This window comes from Typha angustifolia, chromosome 10 (genome assembly GCF_048772165.1).
Source record: "Typha angustifolia cultivar Huaian chromosome 10, ASM4877216v1, whole genome shotgun sequence".
NCBI classification, from domain to species: Eukaryota; Viridiplantae; Streptophyta; class Magnoliopsida; order Poales; family Typhaceae; genus Typha; species Typha angustifolia.
The window spans coordinates 11,819,800-11,840,884 of NC_133248.1; the positions used below are offsets into that span (position 1 = coordinate 11,819,800).

At 39.2% G+C, this 21,085-nt stretch overlaps 3 protein-coding genes across 4 annotated transcripts; 2 read left to right on the forward strand and 1 right to left on the reverse strand.

Moving 5' to 3' along the window:
• The first annotated feature begins 1,207 nt into the window (after positions 1–1,207).
• LOC140768034 (amino acid permease 8-like) lies at positions 1,208–6,482 on the forward strand. The gene is made up of 8 exons (XM_073108116.1): positions 1,208–1,224; positions 1,341–1,479; positions 2,955–3,188; positions 3,261–3,354; positions 3,444–3,661; positions 3,751–3,890; positions 3,980–4,207; positions 4,300–6,482. Exons 1-8 carry the CDS (start codon positions 1,222–1,224, stop codon positions 4,723–4,725), a joined length of 1,482 nt encoding a protein of 493 aa, XP_072964217.1. The 5' UTR covers positions 1,208–1,221; the 3' UTR covers positions 4,726–6,482.
• Positions 6,483–10,577: 4,095 nt separating this feature from the next.
• Positions 10,578–13,969, forward strand: LOC140767966 (uncharacterized). Its single transcript, XM_073108030.1, has 2 exons — positions 10,578–13,311; positions 13,401–13,969. The coding sequence occupies exons 1-2, from the start codon at positions 10,698–10,700 to the stop codon at positions 13,853–13,855; spliced, it is 3,069 nt and encodes a 1,022-aa protein (XP_072964131.1). The 5' UTR covers positions 10,578–10,697; the 3' UTR covers positions 13,856–13,969.
• Positions 13,970–14,072: 103 nt separating this feature from the next.
• Positions 14,073–18,322, reverse strand: LOC140767967 (hexokinase-2-like). Of its 2 annotated transcripts, none has more exons than XM_073108032.1 (10): positions 18,099–18,322; positions 17,659–17,945; positions 17,199–17,349; positions 16,928–17,110; positions 15,967–16,041; positions 15,693–15,848; positions 15,444–15,542; positions 15,218–15,348; positions 14,744–14,825; positions 14,073–14,658 (listed from the first exon to the last, which is right to left on the reverse strand). In XM_073108032.1, exons 2-10 carry the CDS (start codon positions 17,940–17,942, stop codon positions 14,314–14,316), a joined length of 1,506 nt encoding a protein of 501 aa, XP_072964133.1. In that variant the 5' UTR covers positions 17,943–17,945; positions 18,099–18,322; the 3' UTR covers positions 14,073–14,313. The 2 variants fall into 2 exon arrangements, with proteins under 2 accessions (XP_072964133.1, XP_072964132.1); XM_073108031.1 differs by having other exon boundaries at positions 17,659–17,975; positions 18,099–18,321.
• Positions 18,323–21,085: the final 2,763 nt, after the last annotated feature.

A 21,085-nucleotide genomic window follows, 5' to 3' on the forward strand; every position in this document is an offset into this window, starting at 1 on the left:
AAAGAAATTGCTTTTGCTTATTGTTAAAAGCTTGATGTATTCTGTGGTTGAATAGACCCTGCTTTTGCAAGAACAAGTCTAACTTCCACCAATTTCACTATTTTTAGAAAAAGATAAGTTACCGATAACTAACTACGAAACCCTAGACCAACATTTACTAAGATTTGGAATCCGAATCCGAATCCGAATCGGACCCAAACTATACTATATGAACACAGAGAATGTGAATCACTCTGTTTAACACCCACGTAAAATGTGTGTAGCCAAAGTTAGTAGTCTCTCTGAACCTTATCTGTGGCACCAAAGGAGTGGTTCTCCGTTGACAACGTTAGTAATTTATAAAGTTATTGCAACCCTAGACAATTATTCGAGGTGAAGCAAGTGATTGCACAAAATAGTTCACCCTTATTTGGAAGGAATAAAGGTTTTTTGTCGCATAGTTCTGATAAGATGGAAGGCCATTTCCCCCACGAATTCCATGCAGTAGCTAACTTGCATACTTTTTTTCCTCCTTCCTCTGCCTCGTGATTAATAGAAACAAACATGCATGTATATATATATATATATATATATATATATATATATACATATATTCGTCTGTCCCTTCTCTTTTCTCCTGCTGAAAGCTACGTAGGACAACCGACATATGGTTTTCAATCATTCAAAAGCTTGCTGTCTTCCAACTTTCTATAACAGAGGATTCCAAGTGACTAACAGAACACCACTTCCTGTGTTAAGCAAATTACATCTTATCCCCGCCAACCTTTTCTATCTTAAGGAGTTTGTTTAATGATCAAATTATTTCTATGAGAGTAGTTTAAGTCTCGTTATATATTCGTCATTAGTTAATTAGAAGCTGCAACTTAGTCTAAACTACATGGTAGTTAAATGCATGTTGGTATAGGTTAAATTCAAGCCAAAATAGAAGAGGTAAAGTGTAACCGACTCTTATGTTATTATGAAATTAACAATATGCTAATCAAGTCCTAGTCACTATTTAAGATCCGATCCAAATTTGGAGGCAGGAATTGAGACATTTCGAGTTGCGGAGGAACCAATACGTGGACCGACTTGGCACGTATGGTGACAAATGCTACCTAGAGCTAGTAGGATAGCAAGGGTTCCATCCTACTACTACGTGGCATAGCTATACTGCATTCACTAATTACTACTCCTCGAATTGCTTCTTTCTAGACTTCCATCTCCCTGCATGAGAGCAGTATGGTACCTCTCTCTCTCTCTCTCTCTCTCTCTCTCTCTCTCTCTCCCCAGTAGCGTATCACTCTTTGTAACGTATGTATATTTATATGCATCCCGTCTAAAGAAGTTCTTCCTCACAGACAGGCAGAGAGAGAGAGATGGGAAGAGAAGAAGGAATCAGAGAGGTAGAGATGGAAGAGAAGGGGAGTGTAGAAGGAGACCTTGAAGGGCAGAGAGATCATGAGGTGGTCGATGATGATGGAAAGCCAAAGAGAACAGGTACTCAATAGACCTTAATTTCTCTTCCTTTATTATTTTCTATGATCGATCCCACTCCTATGTGTATATATATATACACACAGAGTAGAATTGTAGGAAATTTCAGAGATTGGAATTTTGCATTTATGTTCTTAAAATTAATGCTTGTTAGCAGTCCGCTTGATATATAGGTTTAATATTTTACGAAAATGGGTGATTAAATCTATGAACCGACTATCAATCAGTTTGATTTTATTATCAAATCAATAAGCAGTTGATTATTGAACCAACATCCAATGCAGCAACCCAATTATAAATATATTAGTGAAAAAATAGCTAAGTAATAAAAGACACACCATTATAAATATATTTTAAAATGTTTTTTAATAAATCAATTGATTGGACGAATAACCCGACCTTTGGCCCGCTCCGGTAATGATAAATTATTAATTTTTTCCCCCACAATTTGCAAATTGCAGTATTGTATTTTCATAAATAGACATAGAGTAAATTTCAAATAATAAAAGGTTCAGGGTTCAAACTGCAAAATTTAAAATTTACATTGGTTAGAGCGAAATGGCACAGGGGAAGTGCATTCAATGAGGAATCGATGCCGTGCTTAGCTACCCTCCTATAAGTATAACGAAGGGTTGGCATCTTTCACAAGAATAGTGCGAGTAGTGTGACACGGTCACCTATTCGAGCATTGAATAAAAATGAAATGTAGAGCAGAATATATTAGATTAGAATAAGAGGACAGCATTAGGTGAACTAATGACGTAGCAGTTTCGTCTCCCTTGTGTTTGTCGTTTAGTAGGATAGCGTGGAGAACCCACCCTCTACGTTCCTATTCCTTATTCGCGAATACTTGGATTGCTGGGGTGAGGATAAGCTCGCAATCGACGGGTGTCCTACAAGCTCTCATGAGCTGCGACAGGGATTCTGAAGAGGCGGCAGTGTCCGAACCGGATTTATATATCTGAGCGGCTGCAAACCAGCAAAAAGAATAAGTACCCAGGGAACCAGGAATAAGAATAGTAATTCCAAGAGATAAGCTGAGGATAGGTCCCACCTTATTCCGCGCATTTGTTTTGAATAGTTAGAGATAAGATATTCATTGTTTGTAGGGGTGTATGATGGAGTCAGAACTTGATTGACCCAAGCTCTGTTCAAGCGTGGATTGATTAATTCAAACAGAATTCAAATTAAGCCTGAATTAAACTTGAACCAAATTTGAATCAAATTAAGCTTGAATGGAATCTTTGATGATCTGGAGTTCTGCACTTTATAAAATCAAATCAAGTATATACACAAATGGAATCTTATTTACAATATATGTTGTTTATATTTTACATATAAATTGGGTTTTATCAAGTCGAGCTTGATCGAAATAGCTTGCTCATCACTGGCATCATGTTCATCAAGACCTTTTGATGCAGTACTCCTAATACAACTTGGATATGATGTTACACTTCATTTTCCAACGTAATCTGCAGGAACTATGTGGACTGCAAGTGCGCATATCATAACAGCAGTGATAGGTTCTGGTGTGCTATCGTTGGCGTGGGCAATGTCTCAACTTGGTTGGATAGCTGGGCCAGTAACTCTGCTGCTGTTCTCAATTATCACCTTCTACACATCCAGTCTACTGGCTGATTGCTACCGGACTTCGGATCCCATCTCCGGGAAAAGGAACTACACCTACATAGATGCAGTGAAATCCAACCTAGGTGCTTCCATATCCAAAACCTTTTTGTTGTAACATAGCTCCTCCAGAACAAATTAGGCATCTCTGAATGCAGGTGGCATACAACTTTGGTTATGTGGGCTCTGCCAGTATGTTAATCTATTCGGAGTTGCCGTCGGTTACACAATCACGGCTTCCATCAGTGCTGCGTAAGCTCATAACTCTTCTTCCTGCATCTAATAATGAAGTCAAATTATTACAAGATGTAATAAGAACAGCTTGTTTCGAGTTATCACAGGGCAGTGCACAAGTCCAATTGTTTTCATAACAGAGGACATGGAGCTGATTGCAGTGTCACTGACAGTAAGTATATGGTTGCTTTCGGGGTTGTTCAGATATTTCTCTCCCAATTGCCCGACTTTCACAAGTTGTGGTGGCTGTCCATTCTTGCTGCAATTATGTCTCTGGTTTACTCCTCCATTGCTGTAGGCCTCTCATTAGCCAGAATAATATCAGGTAATCTTATTTTGATGAAACCTTTGGGTACAAGAGCTTTCAGTTTCTTAGATATATAAAGATTTGACTCTACTCTGGAGTCTCTGCAGGTACTGTTGGAAAAACCAGCCTAACAGGGACAGAAGTGGGAGTAGATATTGATTCAGCTCAGAAGGTATGGAAGGCATTCCAGGCACTAGGAGACATAGCATTTGCCTACTCATACTCAATGATTCTGATAGAAATCCAGGTATATCATTGTCAACCTGCACCGAATCATCATAATTTTGCAACTTATGAATCACAGAGCTGCTCTAACTTCCTCATCTTTTCATTAAGGACACTCTAAGATCTTCTCCAGCAGAGAACAAAGTAATGAAGAGGGCAAGTTTCATCGGCGTGTCCACAACTACAACATTTTACATCCTTTGCGGTTGTCTTGGTTATGCTACATTCGGGAACCATGCTCCAGGGAACATCCTTACTGGATTTGGATTTTACGAACCCTATTGGCTTGTCAATATTGCCAATGTCTGCATTGTTGTGCACTTACTAGGTGCATATCAGGTAATCTTGTTAGTGCATCAAGAAATCACTTCATGTGCCATCTCAACCATCTAGAGGAACATATATTTCATCTTTGATCTCCAATTATCTAGGTATTCTGCCAACCACTTTACGCTGCTGTCGAAAGATGGATCGCCAAAAAGTGCCCAAACCTACAAATATTGACTCATGAGCATCCCTTGATGGTTAACAAGCACTTCAGATGTAGAATCAATATATTTCGACTTACTTGGAGAACTGTTTTCGTGGCGATAAGTACCCTCCTTGCAATCTTGATGCCTTTCTTCAATGATGTACTTGCATTTTTGGGTGCCGTTGGATTCTGGCCTCTTACAGTGCATTTCCCAATCGAGATGTACATTTCACAGAAGAACATCACAAAGTTCACGTCCAGGTGGATTGCGTTAAAAAGCTTAAGCTTTCTCTGCTTCCTCGTCTCGCTAGCTGCAGCTTGTGCTTCTACCGAAGGGGTGATAAAGGCACTTCATCATTATATTCCTTTTAAGACTAAATCATGATGTAACCCTGCGAAACTCCCTCCAGGATTGTGGATGGAGCTTCTGCAAGCATTTAAAGATGCCGAGCTACACCTGGAACTAATAGCATTTCCTGTCATAGACCTGAACGTTATCCTAATTGATAATATTGAAGACATCAATGGCCTGAATATTAATTTGTTAAAACAAAGAAGATCCAATATCCTCTCTACTCTATTATTTTACAAAACAGATAACAATTATTCTTGTTCCAATATCCGCTCTACTCTGTTAATGTCTAAAGGGCCATATATAAAGGCACTGCATGAGCCAAATAATATGAAGAAAGAATTTTATTTTAAGCTGATTCGTGCCCTGAAGCAAAGTATCATTGTTTAAAAGAAAATGCAAGTGGAAACAAAGATAGCGACAAATGATTATAACACTTATTATTAACTCATAGTGCTTAAGCGACGTCAAAATCAGCAAATAACAGAGACTAGTGAAGCTGCTTCTCAAATCCACACAAACAAACAAAGAAATGAAGTTTTCTTATTAACTCGTGATGGAGATTTGATCCCGAATATGATTGTGATTCATAAAACCGGAACAAGCAGAAGAAATTGTCAATTGAACAGAAAAAATATTGGTCTGCAGATGTTAGTGCACAAATAACAGGATAAAAGCAAAGCACTCAAAAAACAAGCAGAAATTTTTTTTCTTTCTATTAACCTATAAATCAAGCAATAAAAGCAGAAGTTGTAGCGGAGAGTGCGAAACGGCTGCTTACAGGTTGCAGATGCACCTCAACAGAGAAATCACATTATTTGTCGAGTAGCAAGAACGGATCAAATGAAGAACATTATCCATTAAACTTAAGAGAACAAGGAACGCATCTTCTTTTAGGCTTTTCTAAAAGCATAACAGCTCAATGATTGCATCAATGATGCAGAGACTCTATGCTCGTAACTAATCAGATTCTGAGAACTTTCCGGAATTCTCTACCTATCAAATGGCCCCTCTTTCTTTCAAATAATTCACAATAACATCAAAAAGCAAGTAAAAAGTGATCACATTTCTTCCAACAGAAGCAATAAGAATGCCATGTTTAGCATTGTATAGTGGAAGGAAAAGTGAAACGACACAAAATTTTTAGTGAAATCCTGCTATAGTTTCTTACCTCCATAGTCCGGAAAAAAACCACTCGATTTAATCAAACATGCACAAATCTTGCGTTTTTAATGAAAATTACAAATTCAAGCAAAAATAACTTATTTCAATTTGATAAGCACCCAAGTGATCAAACAACAAAGATCAAATACTTCAAATTAGATATATACTGCGTAAAAATCACCAACCCACATATTAGGGTTCAGATGATGGGCAACACACATTTCCCAACTAAACAGAAAGAAGACAGATAAAAGATCACCAAAAGTTGTATAAAGAAAGATTTGACAAGAGCTTCTCCCATGGAACCAAGAAACCCGAGGTTTGCGAGTTTGTTTCTGCTGCTGTGCCTGGCTTAACCCTGTGTGCCGAATATTTACACCTTAGAGGCCCACGGGGAGGGCGGAGGAGCGACGGCGGAGCTGCCGTAGATGAGGGAATCGGTGCGGTATTGGCCTGGGAATCGCGGAAACGGGGAGGGAAGCGTTGGTCTCCATGGCGAGGGAGAACGAGGAGAGAAATCTTTTTCTTCTCGTTTGGGTTCGGTTTATTAATTTTTCCTCTCCTTCGGGTGCCGTTCCCGCTCTCCCGGGGAAAAGAGAGCGAGGTTTTAAGGGAGGAGGCATTAAGGCGTTTCGACACCCGATGTCGAAAATTGCGGAAATGCCATTATTTTCATTTCCTCTTCTTTTTCTTTTTCTTTTTGTTTGTGAAACTTGTTTATGACACCCTACAAATGTCACTATTGCGTATTCCGTCCTTCTGTTGTGTGCGGGATAGCGGCTTAAATCTTAATGCTCGTCCTCGGATATTTTTGTGAAAAAAAGGGGTCGATATGTAAATGGACAAAAAGGAAAGGCCCAATTTGTAATATCATCAAAATGTACTGCAATCGACGGTTGGGGACTTGGGGGTTTGTGCATCACGTGATCAATTAATTTATCCAATTGCATTGTAGAAAATTAATGAACTTATAATGCACTCTTAATTGCCATGATACGAGTGTACATGTGGATGCATTAGTTAGAAATTACGTTATTTTTTAAATTATTTGTCCCACTTAATAATAATGTAACTCTATTTATTTGTCAGTAATGTTCTTGTACGATTGTCCATGTATGAATAAAGCATGAGATTGGATTCGGGATAATAATCACAACCTTCTAAACAATTATCCATTTTGACAGATTTTTCCTTGAAAAGTTAATAAATTTTATTAGCATCCAAATGTTCACTTTGACACAATTTTTTTATACTTTGTTATATTAAGCAAATTTATAAATAAATAATGCATAAAATCTAAGGGCACTAAGAGAATATTGATAAAATATGATTCTAATTGATTCACAAGCTGAAAGAGCGTCAAGTCAATCTATGCTTGGCTAAAAGATATGATCTTGTGAATCTCTAAAGATTGAAGAATAAAAAATCACTGATCTACAATAGTGAAACAAATCGAAATGAAAGAAAACGTAAATAAGATATATTCGTCACCACCTCCACCGATAGCTCATTGAAAGATAGGGTAAGAAAGACCTCCTCCTCTCCTTAGGAACAAGTTCTAAAGCAGAGGAGGGATCACAAAAAGTATTTTGCTCACTTATCATGAGTCGACTCATAGTCGCAATAAGAAAAAAAGAAGGTTTTTTTTGGGTTGAGTTCAAAATCACAATAAAGAGAAGCTTGTCTCTTTCGACTTAGTCCTTCCACAGCCACCTTTGGTGAAAGACGTGTAAAAGGAGAAAGAGTGAATACAAGAATATAGGTCGTTCACGTGACATTGTTATAGAAGAATGAAGATAATAAGAAGTTGATTCAGAAAAAAAAAAAAAAAAAAACCCTCCCTATCGCTCACTAAAATGACTTATAGAGATGAGACGTTGAATATTGCAACATTGCCACCCTAAGTGGAGCAATGCAAGAGATGAAATATGAAAAGAAAACCAAACACATTGTTAGAGTTTGAGCAAGCAAACTCATAAAAATTATTCAAATTAACTTGTCCCTAAAATATTAGGTCACTTTTGTCAGGCATTTGACCCTCTCACTTATGTAAAGCTATTGAAATATTCCTTATATTAGTTATTTGTTTATTTTTAATTAAGAATATTATCTGATTGTTGTGATTAATTTTAGACACTTTATAAATTAAATAACTTTTATTTTAGATAAAATAAATATAAAATAATCATCCGATATTTATCTTTTAATACTAAATAAAACATTGGATAATGAAAAAATTGTTAAAAAAATATGTAAAATACCTGAACCATGAGCCTATTCACGCGTCACAACTAGTGGTATTGAGGGCTATTAAACAATATAAAAATATAAAATTATTTGGTAGACGAAGTACGAGCATTTACTGTGGTGTGTTTTGAACAGCTAGTTTCAAAATTCGAATACACAAAATTGTGAATGGTGATCATTGGCAAGCTGGGCCTTGGTTGGGCTTGGGCTTTGTAAAATAAGCCCAAGAAGGCACCTAGAATGGGCCAATTTATTCTAGCCCGACCAAACGCCATTAGATTACAATTCTCTGTTTATATTTTTCTTATCACAGCTTCAAGGGAAAAGGATATATATGATTGATAGAGTAAAAATTAGTATGTACATAATAATCTTTTCAAAAATGATAAAAATAATGCAGTAGAGTCCAACATATATGAGCACAATAGTTAAATTTTAGTGATTAAACTATATGATATCTCACCCTTGATGATATAAATTAAAAAAGTAAGAGTGAATCGTTACAAGAAGCGCGTGAAATCGATCACATGACAACGACGTAACCTTTTTTAACTAAAGGGCAACTGACATAAGAGACATTCTAGAAGTCTAGGTTTAATTAGGATGTAATAATTAAATAATATTATAATAAATAACAGTTAAATAAGAGTTTAAAGAGATATTTATACAAAAATTAGATAGTTAAAATACATATATATATATATATATATATTAGTTGTGAAAGGTATACAGATGAATAAAGAGATTAAATTTTTTATTAAAAAAAACCCAATAAAATGTAGTTTAAAAAGAATCTCCGAGAGTTGATTGATTTGAGCGGGTAGTCGTTTAAAATTGACCATAAAATTGGTCAGATTTTAGAGACGACTTTGACCAGCTTTAATCGGAGTCAATAAAGCCGGCCAGAGAAGACTTGAGAAGGAGTTCACGTGGATCACAACAAAAGCTCTGTCTTATCCATCCAACACCAAACACCAAACACCAAACTCGACGATATAGAGTGGTGTCCGTCGGATATCGGAGTTACGTGGCAATGCGTAATCGCCCTATGTGGATCCAAAAAACTTTGAAGTTGCTTTGAAGCAATGTTGTTGTGAGTTACTTGGATGGCACCACCAATTAATTATTAATTGACACATAACTTTTAATATACTTCTTAGCCCTGCTGTTATTGTAGTTTGAGATTCTCCTAAATTAAATTGCTAACGGATTGGGCTATATTAGTGCGTTAAATCGAGTATTAGCATGCTTATGGAGGCCTATTCAGCTAGCTAACAGTTAGTTGTAATGTTTTATTGTAACTGATAATGTGTTTTAAAATATTTTAATCTTGTAAGCATATACACAAGTCTCTTAGAAGTCCACGAAGAAATTTAAGAGAAATTAACTCAAACCTAATTATAATTCATTCTAATTTATTATGTATATAACTCTATTAATTGAATTATTAAATTTTCTTTATAATGTTTTTGACTTTGCTCCACACCACTAAATCCTCTTTATGTCATTCACAAACTCTAGTTCACTCCAACAACTTAAAAACCTCTTCTTAAATCTAATTAACCTACTCGAATCCACCCAAAAAACAAAAAAATAATATCTCTTTGTTGATATATTTTTATTTGAAAATAGCCGAGTTTAAATAACTCAGAATGTAATATAAAATTATAGAGAAAATAATAATAAAAATATAGGATGTTATTTAAAATTTTCTCTATAATAAATTAGATAATTAGGACAACTTTCTATACAAACAAGTTATAGTTAGTCAAATTACAATACATTTAATTCGGCACCTTTTGACCACCCATTATGATAGGTGACCCGACCGCTAAATTATGGTCCTCCCAGTTCTTTATTTAACTTTTTCATTAAGTTTAGTTTTGTGGTAGCAGTTGTCACTGGACTGCAAAGAGGTTAAAAACCATGTTGAGGAAGAAACCAGGAACTGTAAGAAATCTCGGTAACATAATGACTAATGATGATACTAATCCTAAGCCATCTTCACCTATCTAACTATCTTTAGGTTCACGCATCTGGAAACTGGTCATATTGGCAGACAAGTGATTGCCAACGCGTCACATTAGCTTAGACTCTAGGTACGGTGGAACATTAGGGGAGTGGAGGTGGCCCAAATAATTCCATGAGAGAATATAATCAAACCTTATACTATGTTGTTAGGAAGAAGAAAGAATAATTTGACCCTTAAATACGCTATAAGGAGAATAATGATGAGCTCTTTATGGTTTTTAATCTCTTGGCATCAATCTTTCCCCCGTGAAACTCGCCTGCCACTGTGACAATTTCAAACAGCACTCGAGAGATTGCTTGCGTATGGTGGGTAAGATGGGAGTCCACAATGGACCAGATTTGACTCATCATGGTAAAGTTGGTGGTCGATTCAAATAGCAAACCAAATGGCAATCTTTACTTGGCATTGACTAGTTTGACCAACTAGATCTGAAAAAGTGAATATAATTAGTGCTAATCACATCATGGTAACAGAGTGAACAGGCTACACTAATCTCCATATTAAGGCAGCCAAACCTGTGTAACTTTCTCTCCACCTCAAGGAAACCAGAGAGACGCCTCTCATGGATACTTCTCCATCTATCCCACCCCTCTTCATACTAGTACTAAATCTTCTCCTGGCCTCTTGTTTCCTTCCAAAATCCAACTCCCAGATCACAGTCCAGGAGGAAGAGAGGCGAACGCTTGTGAATCTGAAGACGAATTGGGGCAGCCCACCTGCTCTTAGCTCATGGGGCTCAATCTCCACACGCCACTGCAACTGGACTGGGATTATGTGCACCAATGGCTTTGTCACAGGCATCTCTCTCTCCAACCAAAGCATCACTAACCCAATCCCATCCACCATTTGTGAACTCAAGAACCTCACACATCTTGATCTCTCCTTCAATGACATACCCAAAACATTTCCCACAACTCTGTACAACTGCTCCAATATTGAGTACTTGGATCTCTCTGAAAACCTCTTTGTTGGTGAACTCCCTGATGATATCTACCACTTGTCTCCTAGACTCACATACCTTGACCTTTCGGCTAATAACTTCACAGGTGACATACCGAGCTCCATCGGTCAACTCCCGGCCATCAAAAGTCTTCTCCTCCAGGGCAATCTCTTCAATGGCTCGTACCCATCTGAGCTTGGAAATCTCACCACTTTGGAAGTCTTTACTCTTGCTTACAATCCTTTGACTCCTGCAACAATACCACCTGAGTTTGGCAAGATGACAAGGCTGAAGTTTCTCTACATGGCAAGTATGGGAATCTTGGGCGAGATCCCGGAGACTTTGTCGCAGCTTACTGAGCTCGAACATCTCGATCTAGCAATGAATTCTCTGTCAGGAAGAATACCCAGTTGGATTTGGCATCTGGAGAAGCTACAATTTTTGTACTTGTATCATAACAAATTCTCCGGCGACATCTCCGGGCCCGTTGGAGCTTTGGAATTGCTCGAGATCGACGTGTCGATGAACGCCCTGACCGGATCCATACCGGAGGATTTCGGCAAGCTCAAGAACTTACACCTCCTTTTCATGTACTTCAACAACTTATCGGGCGAGATACCGGCGGGTATCGGATTGCTCCCGGCGCTATCCGACATCCGGCTATTCGTCAACAACTTATCAGGCATCCTCCCGCCAGAACTAGGCAAGCATTCAGACTTGAAGAATCTCGAAGTCAACGAGAATAAGCTATCCGGGGAGCTACCGGAATATCTCTGCTATCGGAAAACTCTGACTTCATTGGTGGTGTTCAAGAATAATCTCACAGGTACAATCCCGCAGGCATTAGCCGAGTGTCCTACACTGGATAACATCCAATTGTATCGGAATAGCTTCTCAGGCGAATTCCCGACTAGCATCTGGTCGGCGAATGATCTATCCACCGTTATTATCCACCACAACGCCTTCTCCGGCGCGCTGCCTGATAAGCTCCCTTGGAACGTGACGCGATTGGATATAAGCAACAATAGATTCTCCGGCAGGATTCCGTCGTCGGCTGGGCGTTTGCAAGTGTTGAAGGCATCAAACAATCAAATCTCTGGTAAAATTCCGACAGATTTATCTGGCATTTCTAGCCTTCTAGTACTACAGCTCGGCCGGAATAACTTATCCGGGTCGATACCAGCGAATATATCGGAATTGAAGTCTCTGACGGAGCTCAATCTTAGCAGTAATCGCATCTCTGGCTTGATACCTACCGAGATCGGATTACTTCCGGTGCTGACCACACTTGATCTCTCGCATAACCAGCTATCGGGATCGATTCCGCAACAATTCAACAAGCTCAAGCTTAATCTCCTCAATCTGTCTTCTAACCAACTCAGCGGAGAGATCCCAATTTCGTTACAAAACCAAGCGTACGAGGAGAGCTTCTTCTCCAATCCCGGGCTATGCTGGTCGACCAATTCGATCGCTAACCTCCACATGTGCGGGTATAAGTCCGATGGCTCGGATCAGCTATCGAGGAGCCTGCTGATCTCGTTCCTGGTCCTCGGTGGGATCGCGTTATGCGGCACGGCGGTGATCGGACTCCTGATGTACCGGCGGAGGAGGATGGACGGCCGAGATCTCGCCGCCTGGAAGCTCACCCAGTTCCACAAGATAGACTTCATGGTGCGGAGCGTGGTCCGCGGGCTCACGGACGGTAACCTGATCGGGCGCGGGGGGTCCGGCAAGGTGTACCGCATCTGCGTTGCGAATCGGGGGGGTGAGATCGTGGCCGTCAAAAGGATATGCAACGGTGCGAAGGTGGACGCGAAGCTGGAGAAGGAGTTCGACTCGGAGGTCCGTATCCTGGGTTCGATCCGCCACGCCAACATCATCAAGCTCCTGTGCTGCATCTCGAGTCCGGACTCGAAGCTATTGGTCTACGAGTACATGGAGAATAGTAGCTTGGATAAGTGGCTCCATCGAAGGGATAGGATGGGAAACGATTCTGCCCCCTTAGATTGGCCTACCAGGATCAGGATCGCCGTCGGTGCAGCCAAAGGATTATGTTACATGCACCACGATTGCTCCACGCCGATAGTACACCGTGATGTCAAGTCCAGCAACATACTGCTGGATTCGGAGTTTAATGCCAAGATCGCGGATTTCGGGCTCGCCCGGATGCTGGTCAAGGCGGGCGAGCCCGAATCAGTTTCGATTATGGAGGGATCTTTTGGATACATGGCTCCAGGTCAGCCTCACTTCGCCTTGCTGTTGTTGATGAGATATTATTGTTATTGTTATTATTTAGCTTATTAATCAGTCGTAAATTGGTTGCAGAGTGCCAATGTTTGAATAAAGTAAACGAGAAGGTGGACGTGTATAGCTTTGGAGTCGTTCTTTTGGAGCTGACGACGGGAAAAGCAGCCAACCATGGGGATGAGAACACGAGCCTGGCGGACTGGGCGTGGCGGCACTTTCAGGAGGACGGTGAACTCATGGATGTCGTCGCAAAGGAGATGCAAGACTCCGCATACTTGGAAGAGATTGAGGTGGTGCTCACATTAGGCCTAAGTTGCACCAGTCCAGCGCCGTCGCATAGGCCGTCGATGAGGGAAGTGCTGCAGACCCTTCTCCGGTGCGAGAGGGAAAGAAGCGGCAGCGTGCTTCACGGCGACTTCGAGGTGGCTCCACTTTTGCCGCCGCCGGCTGTGCAAGGCAAGCGAGGCAGCCGGCGGAAAAGTTTGTCGGATGCCGGAGAAGTGAATGACGATTACTTGATGCATGTTGTTTGACATGTACATGCGAACAACTAGATGCAACCCTTAGTTTTAGATCTAGTGTAAGCTGGAAGAGTAGCTACCCTGTTTCTATAGTACGAGTACAATAAAGCTCTGTATTATCCTCTATGTTGTCATGACTAAGAACACAAACATAGCCATCAGCTGCAAGCTAAAAGGACTGATTAAGTTCCATCTCTATTGCTAGATAGGTTGTTCCAGAGAAACAAAGTGAAGAAGGAAGCGAAGAGGAGCGAAAATTAATTAAATGCCAAGGAAATTTAGCAGGCTGGAAATGCATCATATCTTCACTTCCAGCTACTTCCAGCTCCTGCATTTTATGAGCCCGCAACAAGGCGTTATGTAATCATTCATCTTAGTGAAACAAGAATTGAGCAAATACACTATACTAGAAGGAAAGAAGGAAAAAGAAAAAAAGAGAGGAAAACACAACGGCTTTCATGGTAATTTTGCTATGGTTCTTCAAAATCATTGTACTGTGAATGAGATGCCGCAAGGAGCGCTGCCCCGAGTCCGGATCCGTCGTTAGCAAGCTTGATAACTACTGACCGCGAGGCCTCTTCGCCAAGCAACTCCCTCAGGGTGCTCTCCAGACACTGGCTGAATATTGTGTAGTGCTCAAATAACGCGCCATCAATGGCGACCACAGTCCTCTTTTTGTCACCACCTGCGGCGTCTCTCCCCAGCTTCTTGAGGACACCCGCTATTCCAGCAGCGGCCAGACGCGCACCTCGCTTGGCAATAATATCACAGACTTCAACGACCATCTTTCTCGTCTTTAGGGATGTATCGGCGACCTGAAGTTTCAGAGTGAACAGATGATTAAGATCTTACAAAGACTTGGAAGGTTTGCAGAATTCAACTAAATGTAAGCGTATATACCCCTATCTTTTCCTTCAATTTGTTGCCAACGATTCTGAGATCAGGTGTCGCATCATGGTGCATGACAGAGACATCCTGGGAACTGCATGTTTCATGACCTAAGATTAAGTAATCATGTAGCCTAAAGCACTAAAACGGATAAGACAACATCTGAGGTTTTAACTGAAAGAGAGATGGAATGACCAAGAACAACCATGTAACGAAAACAACGACTAGAATAGTAGAACTAACTCCAAAAAATTGCTTAAGTTTCATAACTCTATGCAGGCATTTGACATAGTTATTAAACATGTAAATCACATTACAAACAAACCATATCAATATATGCAAGCTTCAGTGCATTTTTTTACCACCTTAGTACTCCAGAAAAATTGAATTGCATTGCAATACTTCGACAGATAGTAAACTAGTAACTAGCCTGCAAGCTGTTGTATTGTTGGAGCAAGAATTGACAACTTGAAGGTTACAGCATACCTTAGATTGAAATGATTTCTGAGTTTAGGGGGAATAGTATCGCCAAAAAAGGCAGCCTCTTCGGCCATCTTCAGCAGTACCCTCCGTACAATGTCCCCCAAATACATCCCCGAAATTAACTTTTCAAAGATCTGAAAAATTCAAGAAACAATACCAATGCAAAAATAAAATTATAACGAACAAGTGAATGCAACCAAGCTTATCATGACTTCGTTTGAACACATGCCTGCTCCCCAGGATTCAAACTCTCAGCATCTAATTCTCGATCATATTCTGTGATGGGAAGATGAGATGACGTGAAGTTACCCCATTCCATGTTGATAACCTAAAATTCAGTACACACACTTCACCATAAGAGAACGAACTCCTCAGATATAAGACCTTCTACACTAAATGCACAACTAATTCAACATACATGTGGATTTCTATACTCATTTTACTTAGATGAAACAAAGCCTAGAGCTTTAGACCTCACCATATCTCCTGACTTAGGTAGTAGGCCTTGCCACTTTGGAATTGAATGAGCCCTTTCCACATATGCTGCATTTGTTCCGGTACCCAATATTACAGCAACAACAACATCCTCATCATAGTATCTGCCTCCAGCCAATGTCCCAACAGTATCATTGACCTAATACCAAAAATAAGCTCTCTGCTTTTGAGATCATTTAAAAGAATCATAATAATTATTAACCATGCATACATGTCTATCTGGACCATATCGTTGTAAATAGATCAATCAAACTCACCAATGCTGCTACACGCATGTCAAGATCTTCCTTTTCCATTGCCTTGGTTAATTCAGCAACCACATCTTCCCCTAACTGGCTCAAAATAAATTATAAATCCATGAGAATCATCCAACAACTACAGAAAATTTCTTTAGAGTCTACTCCAATTCATGTCACGAGCATAGTAATCTGCTTTCCTTGACAGGTAGAGGACTATAAAATGCATCATTCAAAACTGAGGTCTCAATAATTCATAGTTCTCGGAACCGAACCAAATATTGACCTGATTATAGGTTGGGTCACTGATTCAACCAACGAGTCACTCAATCAAATTACTACTTTATTTAAAATTATTTTAAATACTTAAATAATATATTTATAGTTCTAAATAATTCTATAAAGTAAAGAGAAATATCTATAGGAGCAATACAATTGTACTTGATCCATTATTCAGTCATTTTTTAACCAATATTTTAGATTTAAGTACATCATATCATATGACTTGTACAAAAGTATATCTTAATTACCCTTTCAATTTTTAAAATATAATTATTTAAATTTTAGGACTAAAATACCCTTAGGGTAAAATAAAAAGAACAGTTGAATATTAAGGACAACTAGGTAACTTTAAAAAGAATGTGCAACCCAAAATCTCTCTAGGTTGTGTAGTTTGCTAGTTGAACTAACAGGTCGGGCAGTTTTTTACTGGGTCAATTACATTTTCGATCCAATAACAAAATTGAACCAAGTTGGTAATCAGTTCACTAGTCCGGTGAAAAGATTCATAGAGCAACACCGCACTTGATATGCTCAAGTCAAGAACATTTTGGTGTAAATTTTAGGAGTACATGACAAAACATAGAAACTGTGTGCAGGACAAATAGTGTCAGGACTTAGCTGCAAATTTCAGGGTTGAATTGTCTATGGGACGTTGCACAATTCAATAGTATATACTAAATGCATTGAAGGAAAAGTTTACCGCATCATCAATAGAGAAGCCTTTTGTCCACTTGATAAGAGTGCCAGATGCAACTGAAGTCTGCCTCACAGGGAATGAGAATGTAAACCCAAGTTCTCTCTGCTTGCCCACAGATAGGTGAAAGTCTTCACCTTCAGAATCAACAAACTTTTTCAATTCAGAAGCAATGAATCCAAATAGCCCCTGAATGCATTCAGATGTAGTTAGATCATACTGAAGCATGGCATTAGGACCTAAAAACTAATGAAATAGAATGCAATTATTCACTCACAGTGGCGCTTCCAACCATTAACTCTCGGGGAATGGAGACCTCCCTGGATTCTCGTTTCACGACATGTCTCCCCTCCCCACCAAGTTGTACACGCATAACACGGAAGTTTGTTCCTCCAAGGTCCAGAGCATAAAATAATCCTTTCTCATTCCTAAAGTTGCACACGTGAATCAGACAAAGCTTTCTCGTCTCTAATGCAACTAGTATGAAAGAACCAAGCATGACCTTCATAAGCATCTAAATATTGTTCGAGAGTTAATGCGTCGAATCAATCATATACTTATTTTATTCTCTTATGTTATATATCATCTATAGACGATATATATATATCATATACTAATATTCATCAATAAATATTCGAAAAATCAATCAGTAGAGGAACAATTCAACAACAGCAAAAAATGAAATTTTGAAGACAAAATTCGGGGAAAAACGAAAATTTTGAAAGAGCATAGCATACCCAGTAGGAAGGTTATCGACGTAGGTGATGAGCATCTTAATCTTGCTCCCCCCCTCCACCTCGAGCCCGGCGTTCATCTCTTCCACCATCCCATCCGCCACGCGTCGCAGTTTCTCCACCGGCGCCGCGCACATCTCCTCGAGCTCACTCACCATCTCCTCCGCGCGTGCCCACCGCAGCGTCTCCTTGCTCCTCGTCCTCCGCCGCCACACCACCAGCGCCACCGCCGCCATCGCCGCCGCGGCACCGCATACCACCGCCGCCCTTGTCGTCGCTTTCCCCATCCTCTGTAATCCCTCAAACGATAAGCCTTCAACCTTAGAAGAAGAAGAAGAAGAAGAAGAAGAAGAAGAAGAAGAAGAAGAAGAAGAAGACATGAGATGATCGCATTTCGACGCGAATAGTGGAAGGGATTGAAAAAAAGAGCGATCTTTGTCTACCTCGAGTCTCGCCTTCTTGGGATTAGTAATTCTCGCTTGTCTCTTTGTAATCACAGAGAATTGAATTGGGTTCAAGTGCGAAACCACTGCTATGGCTTTATATCTAGTGGAATTACCTTTGCAGAAGAAGGATGCGTTTGGTAGTTTTATAGAAAGGAGAGAGTATTTTCGGTATTCGGCGTCGGAAAAATTCGAAGATGCGGCGTTAGAACAGTCTAAGGTTTGGGATTACCGGAAAAGGCCCACAGAATCCAAACGACACATCACCTCTGCGTGGCAAGAAGCGAGATAGTCTTCGTTGCTGACTAAAACAGGAGAAGAGAAAGATTTGAGAAGGTTGTTTAACGGATAAATATATAGATAAGGGACTTTTTAGGATAAATGACGGAGTTTATGTGGGAATGATTTATAACACGGATGAGAAAGTGTTCAGATTGACCCAAACTCTGACTGCTATTAATAAAAGTATTCAGTGGAAAGACATGGGGGATAAGTCTAGTTGCTGGCCTTTTGAGATAAAAGAAAGTCAAATTCGAGTTTGATTTTGAGTATAGGATGCATGATTTTGAAAAATCTAACAACGTGCTATTCTGACCCCATTCCTCGAATTGCACAATTCATAGTGGAAGGAAAAAAGAAACAAAAAACAATCCACGGAATCAAATGCAAGTGGGGGAAGACTGAAGAGTTGGGTCTTCCCCTCTTGGATGCAATCATATATTACTTCATATGATTTCTTTTTTCCCCCTTTTTATTACTTTTACTTATAGAAGAATTTTTTTTTAAAAAATCTAATTAACATATTTATATGCGCATTTTTTAAAATCTTTTTTGTTGTTAGTTTGGTAAGGGAGGAGATATAGTCTTTGCCATATATCCATGGCATCATCAATTCATTATTGATAATTTCACACATGAATGTGCTCAGTTTTCTCATGGTGGGCCTCTGGGCTCTGACACCGCCGACGGCTCTTGCTGCATCACTTTTGACATCTCCCCGGCGGCATAAACTAACAACTAACATATATTATTGTTGGCGGTAACAATCTGATTCCAAAGAGTCACAATAAATTCGATCAAAATAATATAAATAACTTACAGATTACAGAATATAGAATTCTGAATAGTCGAGTCTAGTGTTGGACACTATCTCCTTAAGACCAATTCGCCCTCCACCGATTGCTTCTGGAACAGTGGACGTCGGTCTCCCAGAATACAACGACTGCCTTGCACTGGAAAGGAAGCAGCTTTCTAATGCCTTGATTGAACCAGAACTGTGTTGTACTCTTTTTCGGATGCAGACTCGACTCTAGAAGAAATGAACCAAGTTTTCTTCTCTGATGTTGTGTTTAATTATGCAGACTGACAGCCTATTTATAGAGGTAAACAGGCTTGACGAAAAGATGCAAAATGTCACCGAATGGATGCACCAATTCGGGTCAGAAACTAATTTATAGTTACACTATGAAGGGATGCACCATTTGGGTCGAGTTCAACCAACTAACTAACTAACTGAATTGATTAACTGTTTATCGAAGGGACACACCACTTCGACCCCGAACCAAACCAGATTTGAACCCGTATCAGGTAAAAAATTAAAATTGGACTTGACCCGTGCGTGCGAACCGAGCCGAGCCGGGCCGGGCGGCGCACATGTGTGTGTGAGTTAAGTTGCATAGTAACCTTTACCCACAAAATAGGTACCCCTTTTGGGGCCCAAAGCCCATAAGAAGTTTGTTACTTATATACCATACTAACATTTCTCAAATATCTAATATGGTACTAAACTTCATTTTCTTTATTTTCCATTGCCATGATATCCATTTTAGAGCCAATTTTCATTCACTTCTCTTCATGGATTTGACTAAGTGAATATTTGACAATAAAGTATACTTTGAGCTAAATTAATTCTACCATAAAACTATCATTAATAATGTGTGGGCCCCACTTAAAACTTAGCTCAAAATTAATAAAAATTCATGTCAAAAACATGAAATTACTAACAGATATCTATATCCTCCCCCACCCCCACTATGAGAAGGGCTGTCAAAATAATCTAGCTTCGCTCAACGATGTTTGGTCAGAGCTTAGTTCGAAAATAAGTGGAGCCGAGCTCGATATTAAAGTTTAAGAGCTAAAAATTAAATTCGAGTCGAGTTTGATCTCGAGCTAGCTCAATTAAATCGGCTCGATAAAATTCAATATATATATATAATAAGTAATATAAATTATTAAATTTTTTTTTGATCTAATGTCTCAGTTTCTCTTTCTTTATAGTTGAATTAGGCTTGATTCAAATCCAAATCAATTCAAGCTTACTCAAACTCAAAAATTGCTTGAATGGATAAGACTTGAAATTGCTAATTGAGCAGTTCATTTACACCTTAGGCTCGAGTTCGAAATAGGTTCAAATTAAAATGATTTCAATTTAAATTGAATCATAAATTTAGATTTGAAATTAATTTCAATTCAAACTTGATCGGTGCGGGTTGGTCTCGGTATAGCGTCAACATTTGATAGTTCTGATTATATTCGCTACAATTTAGACTTATCATTTTAATCTTAAGTGCAAATGAATACATTTGATGGTGCGTCCAATTTATGCCCTACATGGGGTTGATCACATTATATAATATAAGATTTTGGCCCAGCCCATCAAGATAGGCCCATATCAAGGGTAAGGCCCAGCTTCATCTTTACCGGGCTATGGGAAAAACTGTAGCCCATGTAACATAGTTGATCACAAAGCCCATTTTTAATAACATATAATAACGGGTTCCTGATGCTTAATGACATATCGTCAGAAATGTTCTTGGGAAATTGTTAAATTTTAACAGACCCATTTTAAGAGAATTGGTCTTCCATATGCAGTAGTACTTGCACAAAACTGGTTAATTTGTTTCCGTATAAATATATAGTTAAATAAAGTTAAATTCGTATCTTTGATCTGCAGGATGTCTCTCTATGATCAAAAGCATGGAAGTGTA